Source organism: Mustela lutreola, chromosome 10 (genome assembly GCF_030435805.1).
Source record: "Mustela lutreola isolate mMusLut2 chromosome 10, mMusLut2.pri, whole genome shotgun sequence".
Lineage (NCBI taxonomy): Eukaryota > Metazoa > Chordata > Mammalia > Carnivora > Mustelidae > Mustela > Mustela lutreola.
In genome coordinates this window covers 26,841,820-26,859,633 of record NC_081299.1, presented here as the reverse complement: position 1 = coordinate 26,859,633, position 17,814 = coordinate 26,841,820, and the positions used below count along the sequence as shown (strand labels likewise).

Here is a 17,814-nt window from a genome sequence, read left to right as displayed (position 1 = left end):
GCTCCCTGCTCTGCAGGGGAGCCTGCTTCTCCCTCTTCCTCTCCCCCTGCTTGTGTGCTCTCTCTCTCGCTCACTCTGTCTCTCAAATGAATAAATAAAATCTTTAAAAAAAAACATAGCCATTGTGGAGCAAAAAGAGCTGTAGACAATATAAATAAATGAGTGTGACTATATTCCAATAAAACTTTATTTACAATAATAGTAGTTGGAGTTGGCCTGTTAGCCATAGTTTGCTGCTCATGGTTTATTAAATCAGTAGTGATGTGATATATCTTCTTCCATTCTCGATATTGTTAATTTGTGACTGTTGTCTTTTTTTCTGTCATTGGTCTGACTAGAGCTTTATCAGTTTTGTTGATCTTTCAAACAACCAGATTTTGGTCTCGTTGATTTTGTCTACTTTTTGTTTCCTGTTTCATTGATTACTCTTATCTTTATCTTTCCTTTCTCAACTTATTTTGGGTATAATTTACTCTTTTCCAGTTTTTATGATGAAAGCGCTGATCATTGTTGAAAAAAAATTGTTTTTGGCTATTAATGTTTGGTCTTCATTTTTCCAGATCCTTTGGAATGTATATAATATATATGTAGAAAGGTTTGTTTTAAAAAATATAAATAAGAGCATCATATATATATATATTGTGTGAACTTGCTTTTTAAATTAAAAAAAAAATTTTTTTAAGATTTTATTTATTAGAGAGCAAGTAAGCATGAGCAGGGAATGGGGCAGAAGGAGAGGGACACGCAGAGTCCCCCCTGAGAGAGGAGCCTGAAGCAGGGCTCGATCCCAGGACCTAGAGATCATGACCTAAGCTGAAGTCAGACACTTAACCAAATGAGCCACCCAGGTGCCCCCTGCAACTTGGTTTTTTAATTCAAGATATCATGGGAATATTTCTTTTCTTTTTTAAAGATTTATTTATTTAATTTGAGAGTGAGAGAGCACACACACACTTGAGCTGGGGGAGGGACAAAGGGATGGGGAGAGAGAAAGAATATTCAAGCAGACTCCCTACTGAGTGTGGAGCCCCATATGGGGCTTGATCCCAGGACCCTGAGATCAGGATCTAAGCCAAAACCAAAAGCCGGCCGCTTAACTGACTGAGCCATCCCAACACCCCTCATGGGGCTATTTCTCTTCTTGCATATACAATTCTACCTCACTGTTTTCAGTTGCTGCATGGTATTCTATACTATTTTCATACTGATAGACTTGAAGTTTTTCAAATATTTCACCAGTACAAACCATACTATAATGAAATCTTTACAAGTGAGAAGTTCTTTGGCATGGAGGTACACAGAATATTTTTGTTAAATATATAATTTATTGACTGTCTCTTCTTTGATACTCGAAGGAATAAACCCTTTCTTTGTGATTTACCACACTAACTACATTTGGTGGCTCTTTGTTATGAATTTTCTTATGTTGTTTAAGGATTGAGCTTTGGGAAAAGTTTTCCCATATTTATTACATTTCTGAGGTTTTCCTCTATATGGATTCTCTGATGTTCAGCAAGGCCGGGCCTGTGCCTGAAGACTCTCCTGTATTTCTTGCAGTGATAGGATTTTTGTCCAGTATGAATTCTCTCATATCCAATAAACTCTTCACAAAGGCTTTCCCACAGTCATTTACACCAATAGGGTTTATTTTCACTGTGAGTTTTCTGATGTCTAGCAAATGATACATACCTGAAAGATTTTTTTTTTAAAGATTTTATTCATTTATTTGACAGAGAGAGAACACGACAGCGAGAGAGGGAGCACAAGCCAGACACTTAAGAACTGAGCCACCCAGGCGCCCCTACCTAAAAGATTTTCTACATTTATTTCAGTGATATGGTTTCTCTCTTACATGTAATTTTTTTTGTTGTTGTTGTTAGAGGCAGGGAGGGGCAGAGAAAGAGGGAGAATCTTAAGCAAGCTCCACTGTGGAGCCTGATGCGGGGCTCCATCTCACAACCCTGAGATCAAGATCTGAGCTGAAATCAAGAGTCGGTCGCTTAACTGACTGAGCCATGTAGGTGTCCCTCCTGTATGTGTTCTTTGATGACTAATAAGAGTTGAGCTCTTCCTAAAGGCTTTTTCACGTTTGCTACACCAGTATGGTTTCTTACCAGTATGGGTTTTCTGATGTTCCACCAGGAATTATCCCTGAAAGCTTTCCCATATTCATTACATTTGAAAGACTCTTCTCCACTATGTATTCTCATGATGAGTAAGGGTTCTGAGCAAAGGCTTTTACTAGTCTTTACGTACATAGGGTTTCTGACTGGTATGATTTCTCTGATGGCTTAAAAGGATAGAGTTCTGTGCCTGGGTGGCTCAGTTATTAAGCATCTGCATTTGACTCAGGTCATGATCTCAGGGTCTGGGATTGAGCCCCGCATCAGGCTCCCTACTCAGCGGGGAGCCTGCTTCTCCCTCCCCCATTCCCCCTGCTTGTGTTTCCTCTCTCTTCTCTGTCAAATAAACAAATAAAATCTTTAAAAAAAAAAAAAAGGGTAGAGTTCTTTTTGAAAGCTTTTCCACATACATTGCATTGTTGGGGTTTCTCTCTACAATGAGTTCTCTGGTAATTAATAATTGTTGGGTTCTGTGGAAATTGAGAAATTTCTACATTGAGTACATCTGTAAGGTTGTTTGCTTATGTGAATTTTATGCTGATTTAAAGGAAGTGAGCTGTTCATAAAGGCTATCCCACATTCTGTACATAAATGAGTTATCTCACCTATAAGATTTTTCTGATGGCTGATATAGGGGGAATTATATTTAAAGATTTTGTCACATTACAGTGCTGCTTCTCTGGGGGAACTTCTTTTCTCCCATTCCAGGCCTGTATCAGTGATGACACCTTATGTACACTCTCTGGAGTGGATCCTTCAGAAATATTTTGCTTTAGGACTGATGCTTTTGTTTCAAACCAGTACTCCTAGACTGTACAAAAACCTGGCAGAACTTTTCACACCTCCATCCAGGGCTTTACCCCTTGCTCCAGTTGGGCAATTAACTTTGGTTTAAAAAAGAAAAGCCCCTCAGATTCCCATGGTTTTCCAGCATCATATCCCTGTGCGTGACCACTGAATGAATCCAGGTGTCTCCATTCAGTCTGGGTAAAGATCACAGCTACATACCTAAATGTCAGTGATCCCTGGATGTGTACTCTTAGTAGTCTTGGAGCCCTCTGTCTTCTTAACTGTTCTCTTAGGTAAGGGCAGAAAATCCTGACAAACCAATGACTTCGGAGTCTAGAAGTCCAAAATAAAGGGTTGGTATCTTCTGAGACTCTGGGTAGATCCCTTCCTTGACTTTCTTAGTGTCTGGTGGTCACTGTCAATCATTGGCATTCCTTGGCTTGTAGCAATCTCTGCCTCTGTCATCACATGGCCTTCTCCCTGTGTATCTATGTAGATCATCAATTTTAGACTTCTCTTATTTTCTAAAATAAGCATTTACAACTATAACTGTCCCTCTAAACACTGCTTTAACTGCATCTCGTGAGTTTTTATAGGTTATGTTTTTGCTTTCATTCAGTTAAAAATATTTTCTAATTTCCCTCATGTTGTCTCAACCCATAATTGGGGTAAATTGGTATTCAGTCAAAGATTGAAAGGGACCATTATCCAGATATTGGGAGCTTTTTCTCTGTGTTGTTTCCTCCTTTTTGGTTGTTTGTTCCAAAATTCCAGCCATCACAGTCACCTGAAATTCTGTTTCCTCAACTCAGCAAGTCTGCCCTAGTCTGCTTAGGCTCTCTTTCCCTGTACTACTGTTTGGAGCACACTTCCATACAGAAAGCCAGGGCAGTCGTAGGGCTTACCTATTTGTTTCCTTCCTCTTTGGGATCACAGTCCTGGACCACCTGTTGCTCATTGTCTAGAAACAGTTGTTTCATATAGTCTAGTTTTCTAGTTGTTCATGATGTGAGGGCAAGTCCTATGGCAATTTGTTCCGCAGGGGCAAAAGTGGGTATCATGCTACATTTTAAAAATTAAATGAAATAGTGGCTTACAGAAAAGTGCAGGTTATTTTCATCTGTGTGGACCTCCTCACTATGTTAAATGTGAGAGAATTATTCTGAGAAGAATGATGGAAAATTGGTATAAAGGTGACTGACAGTAGTTACTGAGGTAACCATTTATTGATTTCAACACAGTCTGTATACTCAGATAGCTGTTCCCAAGATTCATACCATTGGCCACTGTGTGGGAAGGTGTATAAGGATATGAAGGGTATTTCTGTAGCTCTTGGTAGCTTCATTTTTTTTTCCCGTAGTTTCTATTTCTTCTTTTTTCTTAAGGAAGTTCTATTTTTTCTAGGTTTCTAAATTGCCTTGTCTGATGTTAGGTCTGTGCCAGTCTCTCTCTTTTCTTTTAATGAACAATGGCAGATTGGCTACCACAGTGCCTGCTCAGTAATCCAGAAGCCTGCCTTTTTTTCCTTTTCTCTCTCATTTGACTGGTGTCCACATTTAGTCTGCTGGACATTTTGTAAGTATTTCTTGGGAGTCAGGTTGGCTTTGGCTGATTATCACATTGTTGCTTTGGTTAGTCAGAGCCCCCTTTCAGTTCTGTGTACATGCAGACAGGATTATCCGTGTATCTTCAGTATTTTGATTCTACTTCATATTTTCTGTATGTAATTTTAAAATATCTTCTACATTCTAACCCCAGGGCCAGGGCAGGGGTGACGAAGGAGACACCTAGGGCACAAAATTTAAGGAGGCACTGACTCTCAAGATTGGGTAAGCCAGCTCCATGCTTACATGAGTCTGAGAATGCACACCTCCTTAAATTTTGTGCCTGAGGCACCTATTTTGCCTCACCCTGGTTCTGGCTCTGTCTAACCTTGACCGTATTTGGGTGCAGATACCTATATAACTAAGACCTTAAAATGAACTCTATAATAGTTTTCATTTAGAACATGCTTTGACTTTTCTGTATCTGAGAAGACAGAAGTGAGGTAATACTTCAGGAAAATTAATGCCACACCTGAAGTAATTCAGTAGCCTAGAGTTTATGCAGAAGGAACATGAGCTAGAATTTTGGACCAAGTTATTTAGGTTAACTACAGTAGGTCACTGTTGTACTTCTGTTCCTTTATTTCTTATCATGACATGACTTGTCAGTAGGAAGTTCATTCTTGCAGAATCCGGCTCACGATTAAATTTCTTGGCAATCTGACTACTGCTCTGGCTGATACCGTGATGTGCAGAACTGCCTTTCTCTGGCAAATGGGTAGTTAGAAAATGGTGAACCTATAACCTGTAAGAGGTTAAGAGTACTCAGTTTGTGTTGCTCCCGGTTCGGGGGAGGGGGTAGTTATTCCATCCAGTTTTGCTACTTGTTCTTCTGGTCCCATAATGGTCACACTGTCCCTGAGAAGTGGCAGGATGTGAGTGGAAGGTTAAGTGGTGGGACTCCCCCCACCCCTCCATACACTTCTACCAGAATAGCTGTTTTGTTTTTTTCTGTTTCATGAACTGGAGTTCTGTAGGAAAGGTTATGTGGAACAGACTCATTGAGAAGGGGAACCAGTGATGAATGTGGAACAGCACTTCTATAAGCTAAAGTATCTTGAGCCAAAAAACACTCTATTTTGCTTCTTCTGTTCCACTTGCTAGACAGCTTTCCCACTCTCTTAAAAACGAGTCTTCAAAATAGCCTTAAATGTTGGTGTTCAGGGCTCTTTACAGAGCAGTCGTCTGTTTTTATTACATCTTAAAATGTTTTCATTCCTTGTTTTTAGATGCCAGTGAAAGCAGGTGCCAGCAGGCAAAGACAGAATTTGGAGTTGGCCTGAGATCTGGGGGAGAAAATCACCTCCAGCTTCTTGAAGGAACCTCCTCTCTGCAATTGTGTTGGGCTGCCTGCTGCCAGGACCCTGCCTGTCATGCCTTTTGGTGGTTAGAAGGGATGTGCATTCAGGCAGACTGCAGCAGGCCCCAGAGCTGCCACATTTTCAGGACCGACTCTTCCAATTCCATGCTGGTGTTTTTTAAAAAATTCCAAACTGCAGATGATTTGGGCTTTCCCCCTGAAGATGATGTACCACATATTCTGGGGCTAGGTTGGAGCAGGACATCTTGGAGGAGACAGAGTGCATCCAGAGCTCCACTCAGACCCACTGTATCTTCCGGTGGCCATCATAGCTTAACCAGGAAGCTTTGGAAGAGAGATAGTCCCAGTGAAGAAGTAACTACACATGCAGTGACACAGCATGAAATGAATGACTCCAAGGAAGTAGGTCGTCTGAACACCAGCGGTTCTGCAGAGGTAAGCACATTATGAAAAAGGAGCAAAGAAACTGTTAAATCTGCTCATACATTTGGCACACATGAGCAGTGAAGTTGGCACTTGTGGGCAGCCTTCTGTGCCGAGGAGTGTGTGTATGAAGCTGCCTGGCGTCGTATTTTCGGGTGCCGCCCAGATGTACAAGCATAATTGGACCTAGGAGATGCTACCTGCATGCAGGTCTGATGCATGCATTGTCTTGGTAAAAGCAGAAATCTGCTCATTATCTAGTCTGAGATGGTTCTTGGCTACAGGTAGATGCAGTTGTGTGGGGACTGTCTTCACCAACAATTCTCCAGTATTTTCTGCCAGATTGCAGAACACTTGATAGATGTGGTTGCATTCAGGCTCTCCTTCCTCTTCCCCATCTCCCGCATGCACACGCATTCCTCATGGGGCAGTGTCTGTTCCAGTCGAGGTAGCCATTCCTGGCGCCACAGACTAAGACTTGGCCTGCTGGGTTAAGGAGCCAGATGTGGCCATGAGCCAAGAGGTCTGTGGGGGAGTTCTTATCCAGCTTTATATGCCAGGGGGGCTAGCACCAGTAGTTTATTCTGCTTATTATGTTTTTTCATTGTTGATCTTCCTAGGCAAATGATTAAAAGGAGTGACTCACTCTGTGCTCAGCCTGCCTTGATTGCTGTGACTTATTTTTGTATTTGTTTTGTCCTAGTTGTCTCTAGCAAGTTGAAGCCAGAGTGGGGAGGCGACTACATGCCAGGCACTATGTGTGCTAATTGTTGTACAGTGTCATTTTGTTTAATTTCCATAGCAGTATTTCTAGGTTGGTATTATTAGCCCCATTTTCCTAGTGAGGAAACCGAGGTCCAAAGAGGTTAAACAGTTTGATCATGCATCTAATGAATAACAAACCTAGAATTGGAACCCAGACTTAATATTAGGAAAAAACCTTTCAGTGCGATATTAGAGATATAATCTTGGGTTTAACGTGCCCATCAACATTTAGATGTCTTGTTGTCATGAGGTCTCTTTCTGAGCACTAGAGATACAAAGGTGAATGAGATGTGGTCCATACCCTCAGGGAGTTGACAGTCTAGTGGAGACTCAGACACAAAGATAGGTATTTACAATAGTGTGTGATTATCGCATTAGTTACACAATTTAGTAGGAACAGAAAGGAGGAAGTGATTCACTTGATCAGGCAGGTGGTACGGATGTGCAGGGAAGACTTCACAGAAACGTTTAATTTCTTTCTTTTTAAATGTTTATTACTTATACTAGATTATAATCTTCATTTTTAAAATTTTAAGCCCAGTGTAATAACATAAACTGTTAGTTTAGTTTCAGGTGTACAGTATAGTGATTCAGGAGTTCCATATATTACTCACTGCTCATCAAGATAAGGGTACTCTTGGGGCGTCTGGGTGGTTCAGTGGGTTAAGCCTCTGCCTTCGGCTCAGGTCATGATCTCAGGGTCCTGGGATCGAGCCCTGCATCAGGCTCTCTGCTCAGCAGGGAGCCTGCTTCCTCCCTCTCTTGGCCTGCCTCTCTGCCTACTTGTGATCTCTGTCTGTCAAATAAATAAATAAAATCTTAAAAAAAAAAAAAGATAAAGGTACTCTTAGTCCCCTTCACCCATTCCCCCATCCCTCCCACCAGCCACCTCCCCTCTGGCAACCATCTTAAATTTATTTCTTGAAGGATATGTTGGATTTCACTGGGAGATTAAAGATAGTAAAAAACGTTCTGGACAGAGGCAAGTGTATGCAGAGGCTCAGTCACTAGGTAGACATTTACTGCACATTTACTTTGTGCAAGGTATACACTAGGAATATTATAGTAAACAAGATAGACATGATTTCTGCGCCAACAGAGCCTATGCTCTGGCAAGGAAAACGACAACATAATTATTATAATTAAATAATTGTTAAGTTGGATGTGAATTTGAAAGGGTAAGTGCAGAGTTCTATCAGAGCATCTAACAGGGACCTAACTGAGACTAAGGGGTAAGGTTAGGTATACTTAAGAAGGTATGCTTTGAGACTTGACATAGAAAGAGTTTGGAAAAGAGTCAGGCAGAGTATTTTAGGCAGAGAAAGAACAATTCCTAAGTTTGTTGGGTGCCCTAGAGCATGGCAAGACCAGGAAGTTGAGAGAGGCTCGTCTTACACGACAAAGTGACCCAGAGGTGTATGAGGAGGCTTGCTAGCTGTGGAAAACATTGAGGCCTTCTTAAGATATTGGTCTTTATCTTCAGATCAGTGAGAAGTCATTGAAGAATTTTTTAAAAATTTTATTTATTTATTTGACAGAGATTACAAGTAGGCGGAGAGGCAGACAGGAGAGGCAGGGGAAGCAGGCTCTTCGCTGAGCAGAGAGCCTGATGCGGGGCTCAATCCCAGGACCTGAGATCATGACCTGAGCCGAAGGCAGAGGCTTAACCCACTGAGCCACCCAGGTGCCCCAAAGAATTTTAAGTAGGGGATAACTTGATCAGATATGTTGCTGTATGGTGAGTAGATTGGAGAGGGGCAAGAATGTATGGGAAGGAATCCGATAGGAGGCTCTTCAAGCAAGGGAACCATTGCCTTAAAGAAAGAGGTTGAATATACAGGAAAAGGGGTAAACAACAAATAATTCCTTAGATCAGTGGTTCTCAAACTTTAGCATCCATCAGAATCACCTGGAGGCCTTGTTACAAACAGATTGCTGGGCCCCAATTCCAGAGTTTGTCTAGAAAGGGGCCTGAGAATTTGAATTTGCAGCAAGTTTCTGCAGAGTGCTGGTGCTGCTAGTCTGAGAAGCACACATCAAGAACCACTGCCTTCCAGGGCAAGTGGGTTAGAATCCAGCACACACAGGACCAAGATTAGTCTTAAGCGGGAGGAGAGACATCTTCATCATGATAAGAAGGAAGAAATTGGTGAATACAGGTGTGGCTAAGATGGGATTATAGGTTTAGTAGGAGGAAGTTGTCGTTCTAGTCAAACAGTGTTCTTCTGAAGTAGGGTAGATCATTTCCTAAGAATAGAAACAGAGATAGGGACGCCTGGCTGGCTCAGTTGGTTAAGCAGCTGCCTTCGGCTCAGGTCATGATCCCGGCGTCCTGGGATCGAGTCCCACGTTGGGCTCCTTGCTCAGCAGGGAGCCTGCTTCTCCCTCTGCCTCTGCCTGCCATTCTGTCTGCCTGTGCTCGCTCTCTCCCCCCGCCTCTCTCTCTCTGATAAATAAATCTTTAAAAAAAAAAAAAGAAACAGAGATAGGTGGAGTGGGCACAGGTAGGTAATGGGCAGGAACGTTAGAGGTTTGGAGAGAAACAGCCATTGTGAAGGGAAGGAGACGGCCAAGCAAGTAAGGAAATAGATTGGTGGTAGCACTGATGAGGGAGATTATGAATTTATCACAGTGGTACCTATCTCTGCAGTCACGTGAGTCTCCGCAGTAGCTTTCAGCAACCCTATCAAGAGAAGGCTGATAGTTTGATTTACCCAAGATTGTAACTTTGCCGGTCTTGTGCAGGAAGAAATTGGGGCGTGGAAATTAAGGTTATTGTCAAGAGAGTGGATTAAGTAGAGACTGTAAGAAGAGGCAGATGTAGGAGGGGCTGACGGAGATATGATAGAGGAGTTTGGCATTCAGAGGTTTCCATCATGGGAGACAGATATAGGGGGCATGTGTGTTCTGGAAGACTTGAAGTAGTCATCAGGGGATGGGATATTAAGATTTTGGAAGTGGAGAAGTTCTGGTGATTATAGGATCTAGGGGTAGCTAAGGAAAGGGGTTGCAGAGGCAGGGTAGAGTAGGAACTGATTGGAGACAAGGAGTTCAGACAACTCAGGAAGCTCAAAATATGTATTACATGAGTTATCACTGTAGACACAGAGGTAGACTTTAGACTTGATGGTGATGATAGCAATAGTTAATGTTTACTGAGTAAGCACTTACTATATGGCAGTATCATTCTGAATCCTTGACATATTCTAACTATCAATCTATACAAGAAATCCAATGAAGTACTGTTAGTCATCTCTATTTTAGAAATGAGGAAACTTAGGATAAGAGAGGTTAAGGAGCATGGCCAAGGCAACAATAGCTAGTATATGGTAGTACTGGGACTTGAACCCAGGCAGTCTATTCTGAGTCTGTCCTCTTGACCCTGTTACTCTTTAGGCAGGGACTTGGGTAAAGAGAAGTTTTGAGAGCCTGATGTCAAAGCCCTCAGCAAAGTAGGAGGAGGAGTAAGGCCAGTTTGGAGAGGACAGCTGTGGTGAGAGTTGAAATGCAGTAAGATGACAGAGGGGAGAGGTTTTATTGGAAAGCTAGAAGAGGAATGATATGCAAAGGCACTGAGGAGGGGAGCAAATAAAACATGAACCTGCCTTCAATCCTGAAGTATGGGAGAGTAAGGAGCCCTCATACCACAGAGCTACATAGGAAATAGTATCCTCAGGGAAGGGCACACTCACAGTTAAGGATAGGTAGTTAGGGACCAGTATATGGGCATGGGACCTGTACAGTTGTCCAAGTCCGGACACTTGGGCCTTGTTCTCAGATTAATGCTCTGCTGTTATTGTCTTGAAATTTTTTTAAAAGATTTTTAAAATTTATTTTTATTGGAGAGCTACCATGAGCTGGTTAAGGGGCACAGGGAGAAGCAGGCTCTCCGCTGAGCAGGAAGCTCAATGCGGGGCTCGTTCCCAGGACCCCAGGATCGTGACCTGAGCCAAAGGCAAGTGTTTAACTGACTGAGCCACCCAGGCACTCCATTGTCTTGAAATTCTTAATACTTTCTTTTTTAAAGCTTTTATTTATTTATTTATTTATTTATTTATTTATTTTGGACAGAGAGAGAAAGAAATAGTACGGGCAGGCAGAACAGTAGGCAGAGGCAGAGGGAGAAGCAGATGCCCCGCTGAGCAGGGAGCCCAATGTGAGGCTCCATACCACGACCCCTGGGATCATGACCTGAGCCGAAGGCAGACATTTAACTGACTGAGCCACCCAGGTGCTGCTCTCTTAATACTACTTTTTGAACAAGGAACCCCACATTTTCATTTTGTACTGTATCTTGCAAATTCTGTAGCCTGTCCTACAGGAGGTGTAGGGAACAAAACATGAAATGACTGCACATCCAGGTGATTTTTGATTATGGAAGAGAAATTCAATGAAATTTTGATTCAATGGAATTTTGGGTGATTCAATGGAATTTTGGGTGAAAAGAAAAGGAAGTTAGGTCTCGCAGGAGAGGAAGTATAAATCATTCAGGGAAAGCATGTGTGTAGTAAATCTTTAACAATTGGGTATTCCCCTTCCCCAAACATAAACAAAAACAGAAGCCCTGAGTTGTAGACTTTGCTAATTTCCATGACGTAAATAAAACCACGAGTGACCAGTTTGGAATTGCCGACATGAATCACTGAATAGAGAGTTGGGAGATACAGGCACAGCCAGCTTAGGTGAGCCAGCTCCCGCACACTTCCCGGATAATCATGATCAGTAGAATGAGAATCAGACCAGCAAAATGAGAAATATGGCTTATGTAGGCCTGACAGTGTGCTAGAAGATGGTGAATTTGGGCCTTAGTGACTTCAGGGTATATACTGGAAGGAGGATGCTGGGGTTGTGTTGCCTGGGGAGTTCTCTTTCTTCTTGTTCACCTGCAGTGGACAGTGGCAATAAATTGCTGCTAGTGAACAGGCTCTGGAGTTTTATGTCTAACGCAGAGAGTGGGTGGATATGGGGGAGGAACACCGAACTTGAATTATGAACCCCAAGACTGGGAGGAGGCCTTTGTGCAGTGTTGCACGGAGGCATTATGTAGATTGGCATCACTTGCTGAGAACTGCAAGCACTCTTAAAAAATAGGGCAAAGTGAAGTCTTTAGTTCCAGACAGATTGTTTGACCTTATATGCCACTCTTAGGAGCTTCCTTCTTATCCTGAAGGCCATGGATAGCTCTGTAAGGGTCCTAGCACCACCTTGTGCATTCAGAATGATGAACTGGTAGGTGTTTCTTTTAGGACAGGACTTGTAGTTCAAACTTCTGCTTATTAAAGCACTAGGGAAAGGGGAAGAAGTGTATACATTGCAGATCTTCTCTTTCTAATTAGGGATGGCTGGCTAGCAGTACTAGTTTCTAGTTTGTACTGTTTGCCCTAAGGTAGGTCAAGCTACTCTGCATCCGAAGTGGTAAGAAATTGTATCCTGAATTGTTCTTGTCTCGCCTGAGATGCCTGCAATCCTGCAAAGGCGTTGGGTCCTCAGTAATATTCTTTATTCCTTTGGAAACGTACATATATTGTATCTAAGAGCAGGTATTCTGGACCTTTATTCCAAAAGTGAAAGGAATGTCACCAATTTAGCCCCCTCTACCAGCTGAAAGAAGGAGAGGCGTGTACTGCTTTGTTTCAGTACCATATCCTTTCTGTGCTGAGAACTTCTGAGTTATTGGCAGGAGGAGCATGAAGCCTTGTTGCAGTCCAGCCACTGGCAGTTAAGGCTGCCAGCCCGGCTTTGTGAAAGGAGGAGGACTCTTCCCTAAGCTCAGGACATGAAGGTGCAGCTAGGTGTCCCCACATGTAAGGTTTGGCTTTAGGATGACTGAGGTGCTCCTTTCCCTGCCACCACCATCTCCCTGTTTGCAGACAACCACAGCATTCCCACTCCTGTAAGCCAGTGCCTTTCTGTGGGACAGATGACTGAGAGGATAAAGGAGTTGAGCCTCTGGGCACCTCTCTGCTGCCTTTTTTACTGAGGAAAATTCTTTTGCTGACTCTACCTAAAACTGGAGCTTACATCTTACCAGCAGATAGAGGTGTGGGGTGTAGGCAGTGACAGAGAAGAGCCTTGCATAACCTGGGACAGAAACCCAGTTTCTGTTTCCCATCATCCAAGTTTTTGATTTGCTTTTCAGAGTTTTTTGCTTGATCACATTGTTTTTGTTTCTTAAAAAATCTGTCCTGTAATCTTTTAGGCTTGTGAAATTTTTGCCGAGAGTTCATTTATTCTTCTGTTATTTCGTGACATATTTGGAATTCCTCCGGCCTAGTTCTCCCCAGATCCTCATTCTCAGTTATCTGAGCAGCAGACAGGCTAATAACTTTCACCAAAAATTGTTCAGCCCCAGGCCTCCTTCCAGCCCTCTCGCCTGGATAATTTGTGTGGCTTTCCTACCCCTCGGTGACCAACCGCCTTCCAGTATCATCTGTGCACATGTATACACTAAGCGCCCCCACTACGCCAACACTCCACTCCCCCATTCTAACCTTACATGACTGGTTTGTTGCATCGAGAGAAAAACTGGGCAGGCTGCGTTCTTGTTGTGTGTGGGTGTGCAGAAATCCCTGCAATTGTATCATTCCTTTCTCACAGTTATTAGTGCCTGAGCCATTATACATTTTCCTTACTTTCCCCCCCTTAACTGCTCACTTTCTGCTCTAATCTCCTAAGTATTCTGATTCTTTTATCTGCTTATCTGGTTTTTACTGTGTGAAATGAATTTGAAAATGTGTTTGTTGGCTACTTTGTTAACTTAGGAAGCCAGAGTTGATGCAGGTTTTGGTGTGGATTGGCTAATAGAGCCAGCTGGCACAGCTTGAGCCATGGGAAGAAAGTCTCAAAAACAGCTACTTCTTAGCTAACACTCCTGTCATTCCTCCCTTCCTCACTTCATGGCAGTCTTAGTTTCTCCAAGGAGACTATGAAGAGACATGACTTTGTAACTAACTCCTGCAAAGATAAACCCTGCCCTGTTCTCCAGCCTCAGCTTCAGTTGCTGAGAACTGGTTGGGATGTCTTTAAATGCCACTGGCTTTACTATTGCAGGAAGATACTGGCTTTACTGTAGTAGGATTTTTGTTAATGACAATGATAGCTTTTGTTTTATTTTAATACACTTGTGTCTCAAATCAAAATGTGTGAAAGGGCCAATTTTTGTGAGCCAATCTTTTTAGTATTAAGTAGTCACTTGGGTAGCATGTGTATTACCAAGGAGGGCCCCCTAGCTGGACTGTGATGGTGTGACCCTGACCGGTGTGAATGTCCTGCGTGGCCCTGCAGGCTCCTGATACTTAGAATAGTAGCTTGTGATGGAGGTTTTTCGGGTCATCTTGAATTATGGTATTAATCACTGGGTTGGCTTGCTTGGTTAGGAGAAGGCAGCCCCAAGTGGGTCTGGGAGGAAGGGAGAAGGAAGAAGGAGGAAAAGGAGGGAGGGAGGAATGGCGAGATGGAGAAAGAGTGTGTATAGAAGCCTTGCATCATTCTGAATAAAGCTGCTTTGAAGATTAAACAGGTGTGGACACCTGGGGCATGATTAGATGACTTACGGTGATTTCGGAATTAGGTTGGTTTTTATGATTTCTGTCAAGTGTCAGAAAAAATGGCCCAAGGAAATTTCACCCAGGTGTCCGCCCTTTATCATCCTCTACAAATTTTCCTTATCACTTTGTAGTTTCTGAAGTAAAATCATTTGCTTCATGTCTCTTCTTCCTGCTTCTTTAAAAATTAATAATAATAAATAATAAACAAATTCTTTCTTTAAAAATAAAAATCTGCCTGCCTTGCTTAAGAATATTTATACTCTTCTTCTATTTCTGGGAATCTATTCTAAAGCACTGATTCTAAATAAAGAAAGAGCTTCAAACACAATGATGAGGTGCTATTTATTTAATTAAAAAATGGAAGCAGTTTGTCTAATAAGGGGAAAGTAGAGATTGTGCAGCCATTAAAAATATATTTTTGGTCATATGAACAGCTCTTTTCTTACTCCCTCTGCTTTCCTCTCCAGCCACACTGAATGCTTGCTCTTCTATGGAGACCATACTCTAAAAAAACGGCTTTATTGAAGTGTAATTGACATATCATAAGCTATATGTACAAGTTTAAAGTGTACAGTTTGATGTGTTTTAATGTATATGTACCCATAAAACCATCACCAAAAAAAGCTAATGAGCATATACATTACCCCCAAAGTTTCCTCCTGTCCCTTTATAATCTGTCCTTCCTACTCCCTCCCTTATCCCTAGGCAACCACTAATCTGCTTTAGCTTATTATAGATTTTCTAGAATTTCTGAATAAATGGAATCATACATTACATACTCTTCTTTTTAACAACTCTATTGAGGTATGATTTCTGTACCATAAAACTCACTCTTTTGGGGGCACCTACGTGGCTCAGTCTTTAACCGTCTGCCTTCGGCTCAGGTCATATTCTCAGGGTCCTGGGATTGAGCTCTGCATTGGGCTCCCTGCTCGATGGGAAGTCTACTTCTCCCTCTTCCACTCCCCCTGCTTATGTTCCCTCTCTCACTGTCAAATAAATAAAATTAAAAAAAAAAAAAAAAAAGCTTTAACCCCCCCACACTCTTTTTAAGCATTTAAGTTCAGTGTTTTTTCTTAAGTATAGAGTTTTGTATTATCACCACAATCCAGTTTGTTAAATTTCTGTCTCCCCAAAAACTTCCCTTATGCTATCCCTACTCCCACTCCAGGCCTCAGGCATCCACTAATCTGCTCTCTATAAATTTGCCTTGTGGACTTTTTATATAATGGAACCATGTAATACATAGTCTTTTCTTTTCTTTTTTTTTTTTTTTTTAAGATATTTATTTATTTATTTGACAGACGGAGATCACAAGTAGGCAGAGAGGCAGGCAGAGAGAGAGAGAGGAGGAAGCAGGCTCCCCGCCAATCAGAGAGCCCGATGCGGGGCTTGATCCTTGGACCCTGGGATCATGACCTGAGCCGGAAGCAGAGGCTTAACCCACTGAGCCACCCAGGCACCCCAGTACATAGTCTTTTGAGTCTGGCTTTTTTCACTTAATGTTTTCATGTTCATCCATGTTATACTATGTATCACATACTACATATATGTAGTTGGATCCCTTTAATTGCTGAATAGTATTCCGCTGTATGAATGTATCATTTATCTATTCACCTGTTGGATGTTTGGAGTGTTTCTAGATTTTTGGCTACATACAAAGCTGTTAGGAATGTTTGTATAAAAGTCTTTATATGGGGATATGCTTTAATTTCTCTTGGATACCTGGGAGTAGAATGGCTGGGCCATATTGTAGGTATATATTTAATATTATAAGAAACCACTAAACTGTTCTTTCCAAACAATTGTACCATTTTACATTCCCATTAGTAATGTACGAAAGTTCTAGGTGTTCCACATTCTCACCAAAACTTTGTATGGCGAGTCTCGTTTGGGCCATTGTAATAGATGTGTAATAGTAGCTCATTGTGGTTTTTCTTTGGATTTTCTTCATGATAAATGATGTGGAACATCTTTTCATGTGCTTACTTGCCTTTCATATATTTTTTGGTAAAGTGTCTGTTTATATTTTTCCTCATTTAAAAAAGGTAGATTGGGACGCCTGGGTGGCTCAGTGGGTTAAGCCGCTGCCTTCGGCTCAGGTCTGATCTCAGGGTCCTGGGATCGAGCCCCGCATCGGGCTCTCTGCTCAGCAGGGAGCCTGCTTCCCTCTCTCTCTCTCTCTGCCTGCCTCTCCATCTACTTGTGATTTCTCTCTGTTAAATAAATAAATAAAAATCTTTAAAATAAAAATAAAATAATAAAAAAAAATAAAATAAAAAAGGTAGATTATCCTCTTATATATTCTGCATATAAGTCATTTATCAACTATTTTATTTGTAAATATTCTCTCAGTCTGTGGCTTGTCTTGTCATTTTCTTGGCAGTGTCTTTTGAAGAGCTGATATTAATTTTGATGGTGTCTAGACAGTTCATCCATTTTTTTCTTTATAGATCATGCTTTTGGTATTGTATTTTAGAAAGATTTTTCTCCTAACTTTTCTTCTAAAAGTTTTATAGTTTTAAGTTTTTAAATTTAGGTCCAGAATGTTTTTGTACATGGTGGGAGCTGTGGATGGAAGGGTTTGGTTTTGTTTTTTTGCCAAAAGAATATCCAGTTGTGCTAGCACCATATTTTTTTAATCCTTTCTCCACTGCATTGCTTTTCACCTTTATTGAAAATCAGTTACCCATGTGTGTACAAATCTATTTCTGGACTCTTTTGGTTCCATCATTTTGTTTATATTCATATATTGTCTATAACAACACTATACTTCTTTTCTTTTCTTTCTTTCTTTTTTTTTTTTTTTTTAAAGCAAACTCTATGACCCATTGATCAAGAGTCATATAGTCTACCAATTGAACCAGCCAGGCACCCTAACACTACACTGTCTTGATAACGATAGCTTTGTTTTTTTGTTTTTGTTTTTGGTAAAGATTTTATTTATTTATTTGAGAAAGAGAGCAGACACAAGCAGGAGGAGAGGCAGAGGGAGAGGAAGAAATAGGCTCCTCCCTGAGCAGGGAGCCCAATATGGGGCTTGATCCCAGGACCCCAGGATCATGACCTGAGCTGAAGGCAGCCGCTTTACTGACTGAGTCACCTGGGTGTCCCAATAATTATAGCTTTGTTTTTTCTTTTAAAATAAAGGTTTTGTTTTTTAAAATAAAGGTTTTATTTTTTATTTGACAGAAAGATCACAAGTAGGCAGAACAGTAGGCAGAGAATGGGGGGAAGCAGGG

At 41.5% G+C, this 17,814-nt stretch overlaps 1 protein-coding gene across 6 annotated transcripts in view; it reads left to right on the top strand.

The window, feature by feature from the left end:
- The window catches only part of KIAA0319L (KIAA0319 like), a 90,977-nt gene that overhangs the window by 26,387 nt on the left and 46,776 nt on the right, over positions 1 to 17,814 (top strand). For 5 of the 6 annotated variants that reach the window (XM_059134859.1, XM_059134860.1, XM_059134858.1 and 2 more), the window contains exon 3: positions 5,746 to 6,272. The exons of the other annotated variant lie outside the window; for it this stretch is intronic. In XM_059134859.1, the coding sequence (XP_058990842.1) occupies positions 5,746 to 6,272 (527 nt within the window). The remainder of the gene's footprint in view (positions 1 to 5,745; positions 6,273 to 17,814) is intronic. 6 annotated transcript variants of the gene reach the window in all.